Below are 14,798 nucleotides of genomic sequence, written 5' to 3' on the forward strand. Positions count from 1 at the left end.
CTATTTAACATAGTGCTAGAAATTCTAGCTGGAGTAATTATACAAGAGAAAGAAATACAGGGCATAAGAAAATAGGAAAGAAGTCAAAATACCATTGTTTGAAGATGACATGATTTATTTATTTATTTATTTATTTATTTATTTATTGGTACCAGGGATTGAACCCAGGTGCACTTAACCACTGAGTCACATCCACAGTCCATTTGGTATTTTATTTAGAGACAAGATCTCACTGAGTTGCCTAGGACCTCGCTAAGTTGCTGAGGCTGGCTTTGAACTCACAATCCTCCTGCCTCAGCCTCCCAATTCGCTGGGATTAAGGCATGCACCACCAAACCTGGCTTTAGATCACATGATCATATACCTAGAGGATTCAAAACATTCCACCAAAAGACTGCCAGTGTTAATTAACAAATTTGGCAAAGTAGCAGGTTACCAAATCAACACACAAAAATCAACAGCTTTCCTATATAGGAACAACAAAACTATTGAGAAAGAAATCAGGGAAACAATTCCATTCAAAAGTACCTAGGAATAAATCTAACCAAGGAAGATAAATACCTCTACAACAAAAACTATATAAAACACTGAAAAAGAAATTGAAGAAGATCTCAGAAGATGAAAAGACCTCCCATGTTCATGGGCAAGAAGAATTAATATTTTAAAATGCCAAGAGCCGGAGGCCGGGAGAGCTCCCGCTGTCCAGGGGCTCAACATCCTCTGTGCCTGTGCAAACAGCAGTGCTTCCTGAGTGACACTTCCTATTACATATTTATCTGAGGAAACTCGGTAGTGAGTCTGCTCAGAGGTTTCTCTGAAACAGTGAAGGCAGCAAACAAGGTGTGAATCTGACTGAGGTACGAGTGGACGAGCGATCTGGATGTCCTATACTCCAGTGCTGCTTTAAAGATTCCTTCCATTTGAAAGATGGTGCTGTCTAGGAGAGCACTGTGCTCTGAACAGGTCTTGAAATGCCAGACAGAGCTGACTTCTTTCCTGTATTAGCAGCACCACTTTTTAGGAGCAGAATAACTACAATTCCCAGAGCACAGAAGGACTGAGGAGGAAAGATGACCCATTTCAAAATGAATTACCTCATAGGTCATACTGCTGTTTGAGGGCTTGAAGAAAGCAATTTAGAAAACTACTAATGTTCCCTTGGTTCACTCCTTTCAGTAACTAGATTCAGAAGCTCATCATACCATAAAAAGCAATATACAGATTCAATACAATCCCCATCAAAATACCAATGACCTTCTTCACAGAATGAGAAAAAATAGTCTTGAAGTTCATTTGGAAAAATAAAAGAACCACAATACCCCAAGTAATTTTAGGCCAAAAATGAGTGTCAAAAGCATCACCATAACTGACCTCAAATAATACTACAGAGCTATAGTGACAAAAAGTGGATGATACAGGCATAAAAACAGACATAGACCAATGGAACAGAAGATAAGACACAGAGACAAACCTACACATCTACCGTCATCTGATCCTTGACAGAGGTTACAATAAGATACATTGGTGAAAAGACAGTCTTTTTACAAATGGTTCTGGGAAAACTGATGTTATTCACATATAGAAGAAACTAGACTCATCATCCACTGTGAACAAAAATCAGCTCCTAATATATCAAAGACCAAAGAATTAGACCAGAAACTATGCAACTGTAAGAAGAAAACATAGGGTCAACACTCCAGCTTTTAGGCACAGGCAACAACATTCTCAATAGGACACCTAAAGCTCAGGAAATAAAGCCATGAGTTAATGAATGGGATAGCATCAAACTTAAAAGCTTCTGCACAGCAAAGGAAACAATTAGGAATGTGAAAAGAAAACCCACAGAATGGGAGAAAATCTTTGCTAGCTAATCTCTGTCAGAGGATTAATATCTAGAATATATAAAGAACTCACAAAAATTTACACCAAAAAAATCAAATAGCCCAATTAATAAATGGGAAAATGAATGAAACAGACACTTCTCAAAGAAATACAAATTCCAACAAATATATTTAAAAATATTCAACATCATTAACAATTCCAGAAATGCAAATCAAAACTATACTGAGATTCCTTCTTGCCCTGGTCCAAATGGTAGACATCAGGATCATAAATAATAATAAATGATGAAGAGGATGAGGAGAAAAACGAACACTTTCATATTTTTGGTGTGATTGCAAATTAGTACAACCACCATGGAAATCAGTATGGAGGCTCCTCTAAAGAGTAAGCACGGAAACACCATATGACCCACCCATGCCACTTCTCAGAATTTACCATAATTAATAAAGGTCATCTTATTACAGTAATATATGCATATTTTAGCCACACAATTCACAATAACCAAACTACGGAACCAGTCTAGGTATCCATAGATGGATGAAGGGATACAGAAAATGTGAGATACATTTTATTGAACCATAAAGAAAAATGAAATTATGGCATTTACAGGAAAAAGTATGGAACAAGAGACCATCATGTTAAGCAAAATAAATATAACTCAGAAGGCTAAGGGTCCTATGTTTTCTTTCATATGTGGAAGCTAGAAAGGAAAAAGGAAAAGAAGGGTGGGGGGAAATCTCATGAAAATCAAAGGGAGATTAGAAGAAAAAGATCAAGGTGTGATAGGCAAGATTAGAAGAAAAAGATCAAGGTGTGATAGGCAAGGCATGGGGAGGGAGTGCTGGGGAGTGATATTGGTCAAATTATATTGTTATATTACATGCATGTATAAATATTCAACAACAAACCCCATCAATCTGTACATCACTAACATACCAATAAAAATGTGGGAAAAAGTCTAACCCTTGCTAAAAACATATGCACATATATCCTTTAAAGCATACTATACCATACTAAATATTAGACTTAGGATCTTGAGAAGATTTCAAACCTGTTTTTAGTGGTATATCATGTGTCAGCATTATTTTGCAGATCTATTAAAAGGTTTCTGGAATAACTACTTCTCCAAGGGCTAATAGTCATAGAATGGAAATTGCAACTTAAATTTCATGTCTCCTACAATAATATACTTTTGACCATTAAAAATTATTTTGCAGGCTGAGGATACAGCTCAGTTGGTAAGAGTGTGTGCCTCACATGCACAAAGCCCTGGCTTCAATCCCCAGCACCATAAAAACATTATTTTGCAAGGGGGTCCTCAATATATTGCCCTTGTCAGTCTTGATCTAAAGGGATCCTCCAGCCTCAGCCTATGGAGTACTGGGAATATACCTGTGCACCACTGTACCAGGCTTAAAGAATAAATCTTCATTTCCTTTTTGATTAATTTATTTGTTTATGGTGTTACTGAGGATCCAGCCTAGGGCTTTGCACATGCTAGACAAACTTTCTAACACTGAGATACAGTCCCAGTCCCTGATTATTTTAATGACTCTAAAAATAAAATACTCACAGATAAAGTATGAAGAAGTTGCCCTGTGATGGAATTCCATACTTTCAAAAGGAAATTGTTCACTGCAGTAATAACTGTGGTATCATAACGATCCCAGGCCACCATAGTCACCTTCAGTTTAGTGACTTTGTCTTCTCCTGATGGTAAATTATTCCTAAACAAAACAATTTGCAATATTCATACCTTGTAAATTGTTAACAAAGGTGCATGCAAAATAGGAAATTATGACAAATTCTCCAGGCATATATAACTGGTTAGATTAAAAAAAAATCCTCAAATATGCTTTAAATATTATGAAATAAAAGATTAAATAAATATACCTGCATAAGGAAATACACATGCGCTTATTTCAGGGAGGGAAGAAATCTATTACTATCTTGAAAAATAAAATACAAGGTTATATTGACTATTGGACAATATGAAAATGTATAATAATCACTGTATTTCCTTCAATATTATTTTTTAAAAATGAATAGGTCCTTCTGGGCATGGTAAAACATGCCTAAAATCCCAGTGACTTGGGAGGCTGGAGCAGGAGGCTTACAAGTTCCAGGCTGGCCTCAGAAGCTTAGTAAAACAATGTCTCTAGTTAAAAAATAAATAAATAAAAAGAAATGGGGATATAGTTCAGTGGTAAAGCACCCTGGGTACAATCCCCAGTAACCCACCTCTTAAAAACAATAAACTAATAGGCCTTATTATAATGAAAACAGTAGATAATTCATTAACTTTTTTTGTATTGTGGATTTAGCCCAAGAGTGCTTTACCATTGAACAACACCTCAGCCTTTTAAGTTTTTATTTTGGAACATGGCCTCACTAAGTTGCTTAGGGTCCCTTATTAAGTTCCTGAGGCTGGTCTCAAACTTGGGGTTCTTCTGTCTCAGTCTCCTGAGACTCCGGGATTACAGAAGTATACAACAGCATCTGACTTATAACTTTTGATTTAATTGAATGGGGCAAAAATAATTGTTGGCTATGACTACAGTCAATTCCACATTACTATTAAGAAGATAATTAATATCAGGCTCATACACTAAAGAAATTTTATTGTCCCAAAGAGATAATTATATATCTTCAAATCAACAGTTAAGATGATGAAACAGCATGTTGATTAAATGTACATAATAACACTAAGTTGGTATGCTATAAAGTATAATAAAGGTATATTAAGAAAGTTAAGAGAAAAAGCGAAACATGATGGTTAATAGGGACAACCCTCATAGTAGAAAGTCATAAAGATGGATATTTAAAAAGTGGCCTGTAGAAAACTATAAAGCAGAGTGACTCTGAGCATCAACAGAGCACAGAGATCTTAGGGTCACAACAGACCAGAATTTTTGATAAGTCAGCAATGTTCTAATCTATCAATTAACAACAAAAGACAATTGGATTGGGGACAAAATAAAGATGCAAACTTCACGTGAATCAATTAACTTCAAAGTAGTTATTAACATAAAATATTTTATGTCCATTATTAAATGTCAATATTGGGCTGGGGAGAGAGCTCAGTTGGTAAAGTGCTTGCCTTGCAAGCACAGGGCCCTAGGTTCGATTCCCAGCACCGCAAAAAAAAAAAAAAAAAAAGTCAATATAAAATATATACTATGCCTTATAAGAACCACTGCAGTATCTAATATCTGTTCTTACCCACTCATTTTAGTAGACATATCTAGCACTATACTCTTCCATTCTTGTTGCTGATATTGCCAAATTCTTGCTGTTCCATCTCTACTTCCACTAACAAATCTTAAGCTGGAAAGAAAAAGTTAAAATAACCATGTTACTTTTCTCCAAAATGAGAAACATTTTTTCTCTTATTAGAAAAGTAATACATTCACTCTCACACACTACTGGGGGGGATGTAAAATGGTGCAGTCTCTTTGGAAAACAGTTTGGCAGTTTCTTGAAATGCTAAGCATAAAAAGTTACCATGTGTCCCAGCAATCCTACTCAGTTATACATTGAAAAAGAAATAAAACTTAAGCCCAAACAAAAACATGTACATGAACATTCACGGATGCATTATTCATAATAAGTCAAACACTGCAAAAGAATGAAGTAATGATAAACACTGCAGCATGGATTAATCCTGAATAAGCAAATAAAGAGAGATGAAAGGTAGATTAATGCATGTTCAGAATTGTAGAAAAAGGGATGGAGGATTGGGATTGACAGTTGAAAAGTATGGGCTTTCTTTAAGAGATGATGAAAAAGTTCTAAAATTAACTGTACTAATTATTGCACAACACTATAAATACAATAAGAGCAATGAATTCTATATTATGTGAATTATATCTCAATAAAATGTTATTTAAAATAATATATTTATTCATCTACAATTCTGTTACTGTTAACACTTTAGTTTCTATTCTTTCAGACTTTATTAAATAAATACAGATTGTATACTTACATATTTTCCCTTAGATGAAACAAAATTACACTACATGTTTTCCCTAGCTTAACTGAATTTTATACATCTATTTCTATGTTGACAAGTATAGAACTAGTGCTTAACTATATGGATATTATAAAATTTTTATCTAATCAATCTTTGAATGATTAATAATTACATCATTTCTCATCTTCAACATGACAACTAATGTTGTAATGAACATCTCTACCTGACTTTGTACAACCCTATAAATATCTTTGCTCAACTGAAAAGGAACATTTTTAAAGCTTTGATACATACTACCAAACTATTGCACTAAAAGTATTTTTTATTATTTACTTAAACAATTCACAATTTCATGAAAACCTGAGGAAAGTGTCATTTTGGGGAAGGTAGTAGAGATTTAAACAAGGGGTGCTTAAGCACTGGGTCACATACTTAGCCCCTTTCATATTTTCTTTTGAGACAGGGTCACACTAAATTGCTTAGGGCCTCCCTAAGTTGCTGAGGCTGGTCTCGAATTTGTGACCCTCCTGCCTCAGCCTCCAGCACTGCTGGGATTGTGGGCATATACTAACCCACCCCGCGAGGAAAACATTCTTTTTATTAAAAAACCCTCTGACCATATTGGATATAATAATTTTGCATTATCTGGTTATTCTGGAGGAAAAAATTGTTATTTTAATTTGCATTTGACTATTAGTAAAATTGGAAATCTTTTGAAGTATGAAGTATTTTTTATTTATCTTCAATTTCAAGCATAAACAAATGAAATCACCTACATTCTTACCTTAGAGAGAAACCAAATATTAATATTTTTATTTTCATATGTATGTATACATTTATTACATATTCTGCATGCCCCATATACTTTTAAAATTTTTACATACATGCAAAATTTTATATATTTACTAGGTATTTTTCTAATTTGCTTACTCAAAATAAAACTATTTTTACAAATAAATACAAGAAGTTATTTTGGGGAATTTTTCACAATAAGTGAAATTTATCATCAAGTCTAAAGCATTTAGGGTTATTTTATTCACTATAAGGTTATCTATTTGGGCTCAGTTTTCTCATTTGCACAAAGTTTGGCAGGCTTTGAAATTAAAGTTGAGCTATCTTTGAAAAAGCAATTCAGAAGTCTCTATACTCACACATATAAGCATATTTTCTTGGATTGATACTGTTATATTTAGTTTAAATTGAACATCTTTTAACATGTTTATTGACCACAGAAATAATTAAAACTAAATAATGTGCTTTTCCTTAAAAACAAGCAAGAAAATAAAATTTCAGACTTTTTGCTTGACAGAATATTAAGTGTACATATCATAAAGGTTCTAACTCAGTAAGTTAAATTAACCTTAAAATTTACTTGAAGGTTTTATCATTCCTAATGTAGACATCACTTTGTGGAACATAATTATTTACTCTTGGATTTAACAAGTTTGTACAAATTCATCACAGTAATCACCCACTGTTTAAAAATATTTAAAAATAAACCATGGTCATCCACATAAAATCCTAACAGACATATACAGATATACATTTATGCTAAGAGGTTAAAGTTTTAAATCCATTCTAGGCTAAATTTTAGACCAGGAAAGATTATCACTTTAGAGGGTTCACAGATACCTGTGTAGAATTTCTGAGTTTACAGACATAGAGAATATACATTATGAGTAACAGATGCAACAAGTGATGCAGATGTTCAGAGGAAGTCAAGATAAATTGAAAAGCTGGAACACTCAGGAAAGGCTTTCAGGTAGGACATGAACCTTAAAAGGGAGATAAGATTTAGATAAGTCAAAATCAGGGATAGAAGAGAGAAAAGAGGAAAATAGAGGGATAGAGAAGGAACAAATGTAGGATGTAAAAAAAGAAAGGTTAGAGGAAGGTAGGGAATGACATTTGGGGTTAGGAAGGAAGTGATGATAAGTGTAATCAAAGGAAGATAATATACATAGGATGTGACAGGAATAATGTATAAAATCCACTGGGCTGAATCTAGAAATTCATATGGAAAATAGTAGATGAGGAACCAAAGGTAAATCTAAGAAAAGTTTTAGGGAGCTCTGAATGTTGGGTGACACTTGAGTTCTATTTCATGGGCAAGAAAGAAGGAAACACTGAAGATTTCCAAAGAGAACTATATTGATTGGGCAGAGATGGACAGATGAAATAACACAATTCTTGACTAAGATAGGAAGATTGATACCCAAAGAAATGGAAAGAGCAAAATAAGAAAAAAAATTACTCAGAAAAGAAGAACTTACAGACTATGGTTACTATGTGGTTGAGAATCAGTAAGGAATGGGTATGAATGCCATTAAGGACCTATAAGGGTTTTTAAATCTATGTTATGGGATAGAAATAAGATATCTACAGTAGAGGTAGATGGTTCCCAGGGATTACTAGAAAAACATGTCCAACATTTCTTTACACAAATATGTACTACATAATTACCTGTCTCCATTGTTACAGAACTGAACAGCAACAACTTTGTCCTAAGATATAAAAGAACAGATTTTTGGTTAAAATGAACTTATTTCTAAAATAGACAATGTATAAATGCAAAAAAAGGTATAATGAAGTAGATTGTAATGCTATAATTTCCTTTAACATTATTTTTCTAAAAAGAAAAAAATAAATTAATTAAGCATAAAACATAATTTTAAACAAATCTCTTTATAAACAATATATCAAGATATATAGTACTGAGTATTCCTTTCCTATGTCCTGTACAAGAGAGACTATTAATCTGACTGAATAAGAACTGAAAGAAATTTCTCACATATTTTTCAATTTCATAATATAAATAAATCACTTTTTTGTTCCCAGTGGCTTAATCATTTTACAATACATTCAAAGTGTAAGCTAAAACTTGGTATTTCCTTCACTTTATTCCTTTATAATAAAGCTAAAATGCACCCTCAAATATTGCAAACACTTTCACAAACCATAACTACATTTGAACTTAATTTTTTTTTTCTTTTCTTTTTTTTTTCCGGTACTGGGGATCAAACTCAGGGCCTTGTGCTTGCAAGGCAAGCACTCTACCAACTGAGCTATTTCCCCAGCCCTTGAACTTAATTTTTAATCCAAAGAAAATGTCAAGTATCTTTTTACTTATTTTTATTTTTAAACAATTACATTCTTCATATGTACTGAAGTAGTCCTAATTTATACTGTTTTGTGATTTCACTGTGGTATTTATCTGATAGGTTCTAAATTCTCAGTGCCAGGTGCAATAATTAGACATATTCTGAAAGAACATATTATGACTAACATCCATCACTGATTTTAACAGTCTATATTAACTTTCAGATTTTTTTTTATCTGGACCCCTGCAAATCAAACTACTAAATCAAAATTTCCTCATCATTTTACCCCTCAAGTCTTGCCCATTCATTTATTCTCTCCTCTCCTAGCTTTCAATATACTTCAGCACACTTGTATACACACCCTACTTTTGGTAGTAACTGCAAAGATATCTTCTTATCATGCTCTAGCAGAGATTTCTTCTACTTAATGTCTCAGAGACCTTCAAGTGTTTCCTAAGTTTTTCTTTCAAAATTTAAATAATATTTCAGAATTTTAGTATCTAGGAATAAGTGTCAGCAAGGAACAGTTCAGCTGGATTCAATACATCTACATAAGGGAGATATTCAATTATGTTTGAGAGATGGGACCAAAAGCAAGAGATTATTTTTAAAAGCTCCCAAGAGAAGGTTTCTAACAGAAGTTTATCTTACCACAAATTTCAGCAACAATTGATTCTTCAAGTTACAAAATATTTTTAAATCACCTTTCAGAGAAATTGTGTGTGTATTATTGATGTATACTAATACTATTCCAAATGAAGCGTCAAAAGACTTGGAAAAGCTGAGAGCTTTTTATTGCTTAGTAAACTAGCTTGTATAGTGAGGCACATGAGATGTACTGTGAACTGAAACAGAAATGTCCCCATACTGCACAGTAAATAATTGTTCAAAGAAGGAAGGCAAGAAAGAGAAGGAAGAAATATAAGAAAGTTATACACGGATATAACTAAATAATATAGCTCAACACTTTCTTTAAAAAGCCACCGGAGAGTGGAGATAGACTAAGAGGACAAGTGCCAGCTATCAATGGCTTTCACCCACAAAATATACCTGATTTTTTATATTTTAGATCATTGTTGCTAAGGAGAATTAGACTACATAAGTTTTGATAACAATCTAAAAACAATCACACTAAGATAAACAAACCAAGTTCAGTAAAAAAAACATGGGGGGGGTGCCAGAGATTGAGCCTGGAGGTGTATAACCATTGGGTCACATCCCCGATTTTTTTATTCTTGTTGTTTGTTTTTGTTTTGTCTTGTGTTTTGTTTTTGAGACAGGGTATTGTTAAGTTGCTTAGGGCCTCACTAAGAGGCTAAGGCTAAATTTGAACTTGTGATTCTCCTTCCTCAGCCTCTCAAGCCACTGGGATTACAGGCGTGCACCACCGCGTACAAGAAAAAGATGATTTTTACTAAGACATACTTAATATGTCATTATTAAAACCACAGATTTTAAGTAATAAGCAGCTTGCATGTCTAACAAAACAGGTTAAAAAGAATTTTCACAAACTGTTAGTTCAGTGTTTGTGTATATAAAACGTGTATATTGTATTTCTTTTTTTATTGTGTACAAATAGAGCCTACATCATGTACTACAACTATAGTACATTCAGAATTTCACTTATCTTTATTATAAAAGAGTCAGATCTGAAAAGAGGAAATAAAACAATTTTCCAGGGGTTTTAAAAACTAAAATAAAACATATTTAAGTTTCACATTTTGCTCTTACCGTATGTGATTCTAATTCAGCAATTTTTTCAGGAATCTCAGAACCCAAATAATATATTCTAATCACATGGTCTGTGCTACCTGTTGTAATGAACATTCCACCTGGAAGATTAAAAAGAAAACATAGTCCAAGGAGTTTTATAATTCTCTGATTGCTTCCTTAGTTTTAAGCTACCTTGAATTAGTAGAAGGGTTTCAAGAAACACAAATTTGTCTTCTAACTATTAAGGATACAGTAATAATTCAGAGAAAAAGACAAAATTCAAGAAAAAGAAGAGAAATGTTTAAAATGTCTATATCATTCACCCAACAAAATTCAACTATACATTAAATACAGGCTTATAGATTAAGAACATTAAAGCTCATAGTCTTCAAGAATTAATTTCTTTATACTTTATGCAACAGCATAATGTTCAAAATTATTTTGTAAGATGATCTATACTTATAATTCTCTTTATAGAGGCTACAGTAGTTGAGTATACAAACTGAACTATTAACAATGAAACACTTCTAGAGATTAAATGCAGTGATGGATGCGAAACAATGTAAATACACATAATGCAACAAAACTGTACACTTATAAATGACTGCAATGATAAATTTGATGTCATGTATATTTTACCATAACAAAAAAAATAAAGGAAAAAAGGTTAGCAAGTATAGGATTCCTTGCAATATAGAAAGCACTGTGTCACAATGATTACAGTTTCTGTAAAAGTCAGGGCAAGATTGGTGTGTCAAATGCAGAAAGACACTACATATTTTGTTAATGGGTATTTGGAGCAGGGGTTACATTTTATCAAACTAGACCTACCTTGTATAAAATGTATTCAATTATGAATAAGATAGTAACTCAAACATTATCACATGTTAATTAGTCAAAAAAGATTCAACTAGTATATAGTTTATATTTTTAAAATGCTTCCCTTAACATACAAGCACATACACTTATTCTTCATAAAATTAAAAACACATTTTAACATTTTCTGCACTCAAAACATTCAATTTTTATACATACCAGAACTGAAAGATGAACACGATATCTGAACTCCAGGTCTTGATCTCTCAGTAAATTTCACTGGGCGATCTCTGAAGGAAACAGGATTTTTACAAAATGTTCATCTTGCTTATTTAATCTGTGAGAGTCTTTGTGGTGTTTTTCTGTTTTGTTTTGTTTTTTTTTTTGTTCGAGATTATGGTCTTATTGTGTTGCCCGGGCTGATCTCAAACTCCTCCCCCGCCTCAGCTTCCAGAGCATCTGAGTCTACAGATGCATGCCACTGTGCCTGGCTTAATGGACAAGAAGCTTAACACGCTGCTGGATACTGATTTATTTAGTGACAATATTATACAAAAACAACTACAGGGAAGTGGCCAGTAAGTGCTATCATTAAGGTTAAAATTAAATAAATCTTAGAAATATAATTTATGACATCAGTATTATTTCTACTTGTTAAAATATTATCGTGTTAATACTACTACCATTATGAAAACTTCAGTCTTCTTCCCAAGAAATGAAGCTCCTTACCAAAATTTTACATGTGAATTAGTCTCTTCAACATTGATTTCATTAAAATTTTAATCTAAAATCTCTAAACATCAATTATAGTAGGTATGAATATGAATACAAACATGCATATGACATCTTTAAATATATGGACTATTAAGAATACAGGTAGTAATAAAAACAAACATGTTTGATTCTTGACAACATTTCTAAAATTCTTTTAAACTTACCTAAACTTCATTGTTTTTACATGCCATTGCCAAAAACAGATGGTTCCATCAGCACCAGTAGAAGTGAGGTATCTGGTTGTGCCTTTAGTTGATGGACAAAACTTTAAAAGAAAAATCTGATTCAAATATAAAGTTTCTATGTTCAAACTAATTTAAAGCATAGCATGTTTTCAGATTATAATCACTTTTTAATAATGTAATTAAATTTAGTTAAGAATTTCAGTTTCAAGACATGAAATTTCATAGAATAGTAAATAACATAAATATTTAAAATACCAAAATCTGTAAAATAAAAAAGAAGTAATTGACAATAGGATAAAATATTTCAGTCCTGAAAAATAACTACCTTGGGTTCTTTTAACATCATACTCTAATCATAATATTTTAATAACTTTCAAAGGAGAATACTCGTTAAGTCATTACTAGTTAAACCATTAAAATGTGCTACATATATTTTTATATAGGAACAACTATGGAATTTTTAGAGTTGATATGGATCATCATCAGAAATATACCAAAAACTTATGATTACAAAATTAATATTTAAGTATTTGGGTTTTAATATGTTAAAGACCAATTTCAATGAAGTATATTTTGTTCTTTAAAAATTTAAACCATTTTGCCTATGTAAATGTATGATTACACAAATGGTATGCTTTTACTCCATGTACAGAGAAACAACATGTATCCCATTTGTTTACAATAAAAATAAATTTTAAAAAATTTAAACCATTTTCAATTTTGTAAATTACATAGGTCAAATCTTTGTTCAGATCACTGTGGAAAAATAGATCAAGGAAAAAATAAAGGTAAGTTACCATTTTTAAAGAACTACTACTGTGCTAGAAAGACCATGTCCTTTATCATGTAGCTTCTCAGGCTCTGAATCTCAGTATTTTACATACTCTCACAAGAGAATCTCAGAGAAGGGAGAGCCACAGGGCTTGATGTCTAAGACACAGAGTAAATCCGAAAATCAGACCAGAGTATCTAGTATGCCTGTGAGATTTTAAAATCACAAATAGTGATAATAAAAATTTTCCATTAATATTATGATTACAAATCAAAATATATAGGATTGCAATACATTTTGAACTAATATCAAGAGGAAATAATCATTACAGATATTAAGTCATTTAGTTTAATTATTTACAAAAGCACAGAACCTTGAAAGACTTCAGAGTTAAATACAAAAATTATCCATAACTCCATATATGTATAATGTCAAAATACATTTTACTGCCATGTGTACCGAAAAAGAATAAGAAATTTTTTAAAATTAAATTAAAACAAAAAATTATCAATAAATATTATTCATTTACTGAAGTACAGTAAAGAAATTAGGATTCAGAGAGTGTGCCTATACATATTTTTCCTTCCTAAGATAGAGAAGCTTAGAGAAGCTTACAATAGAAAATTTAATCCACAATCTACAGCAAAAGTCCATGAACTATGGCTCACATACCAAATCCAACTTTCATTCTATTTCTGAAAATAAGGTTTTAATGGAACATGGTCACCTTATATTATGTATGGTTGTTTTTGTACTATAAAGCAGAGTTGAGTAACTGTGACAGAGATTGTATGGACTGTAAAGTCTAAGGTAATTACCATCTGGCCTCTAAATCTGCAATCTCTGATCTTGAAGAATGACAAAATTATCTATAAAATAATATATAATTTTATTAATTTTGAAGAAACACTTACTAAAGCCTTTATCATCTCCATTACATTTAACTTTTCTCATCAGTCACAATGGGGATCTGACCCATTAATACACCTTAATGGAATCATTTTAAATAGGAAATTACATTAGTGATTATTTAATAAATGTGTATTCTGGACTACAAATACATACCAACTATAGAAAAATTAGGAAACATGATAAAAGCAACTTATAATTCTACCATTCAGGGGTAAACACTATTAATAGATCATTTTATCTAAGTTGTGTTTAAAAGTAATAGAAATGAAGAAAAACTGAGAAGATAAAATACCACAAATTCATGTAAACCGTTAGTAAAGAAATAATGAAAAAAGAATGCCAAGTAGGAATCATTACTATGGAGAAAAATTAAACAAAAAAGATGAGATAACAGAGTACTTGTGGGTTACAACTGTAAAGTGGTCAGGTCTCCATGAGAAAATGACATTTGCATAAAGTACTTAAAAAGTGAAGAAACAAAGCATGTGAATATCCAGGGAAGACCATTCCAGAGATAATAAAAGCAAAGACAAAAATGTACCTAGAGTATTCAAAAAAGCAAAGAAGACAGCAGATAAAGCAAAGTGAGAAGGGAAGCAAATGTTAGGAGATGAGATCAAAGAGAGGGAGCTGGCTTGGAAGGTAGGACCTCAAGGTTTACTGTAGACGGGCTTTAATTCTAAGACTAGAAGTGGTTGAATGTTCTGAAT

The 14,798-nt window shown here is 32.2% G+C and overlaps 1 protein-coding gene across 1 annotated transcript in view; it reads right to left on the bottom strand.

The window, feature by feature from the left end:
- Brwd3 (bromodomain and WD repeat domain containing 3) overlaps positions 1-14,798 on the bottom strand; it is a 138,145-nt gene that overhangs the window by 55,736 nt on the left and 67,611 nt on the right. The window contains 6 exon segments of the mRNA XM_047536000.1: positions 3,416-3,569; positions 5,065-5,169; positions 8,279-8,319; positions 10,648-10,748; positions 11,665-11,735; positions 12,384-12,484. Of these exon segments, the coding sequence (XP_047391956.1) occupies positions 3,416-3,569; positions 5,065-5,169; positions 8,279-8,319; positions 10,648-10,748; positions 11,665-11,735; positions 12,384-12,484 (573 nt within the window).

This window comes from Sciurus carolinensis, chromosome X (assembly GCF_902686445.1).
Source record: "Sciurus carolinensis chromosome X, mSciCar1.2, whole genome shotgun sequence".
NCBI lineage: Eukaryota > Metazoa > Chordata > Mammalia > Rodentia > Sciuridae > Sciurus > Sciurus carolinensis.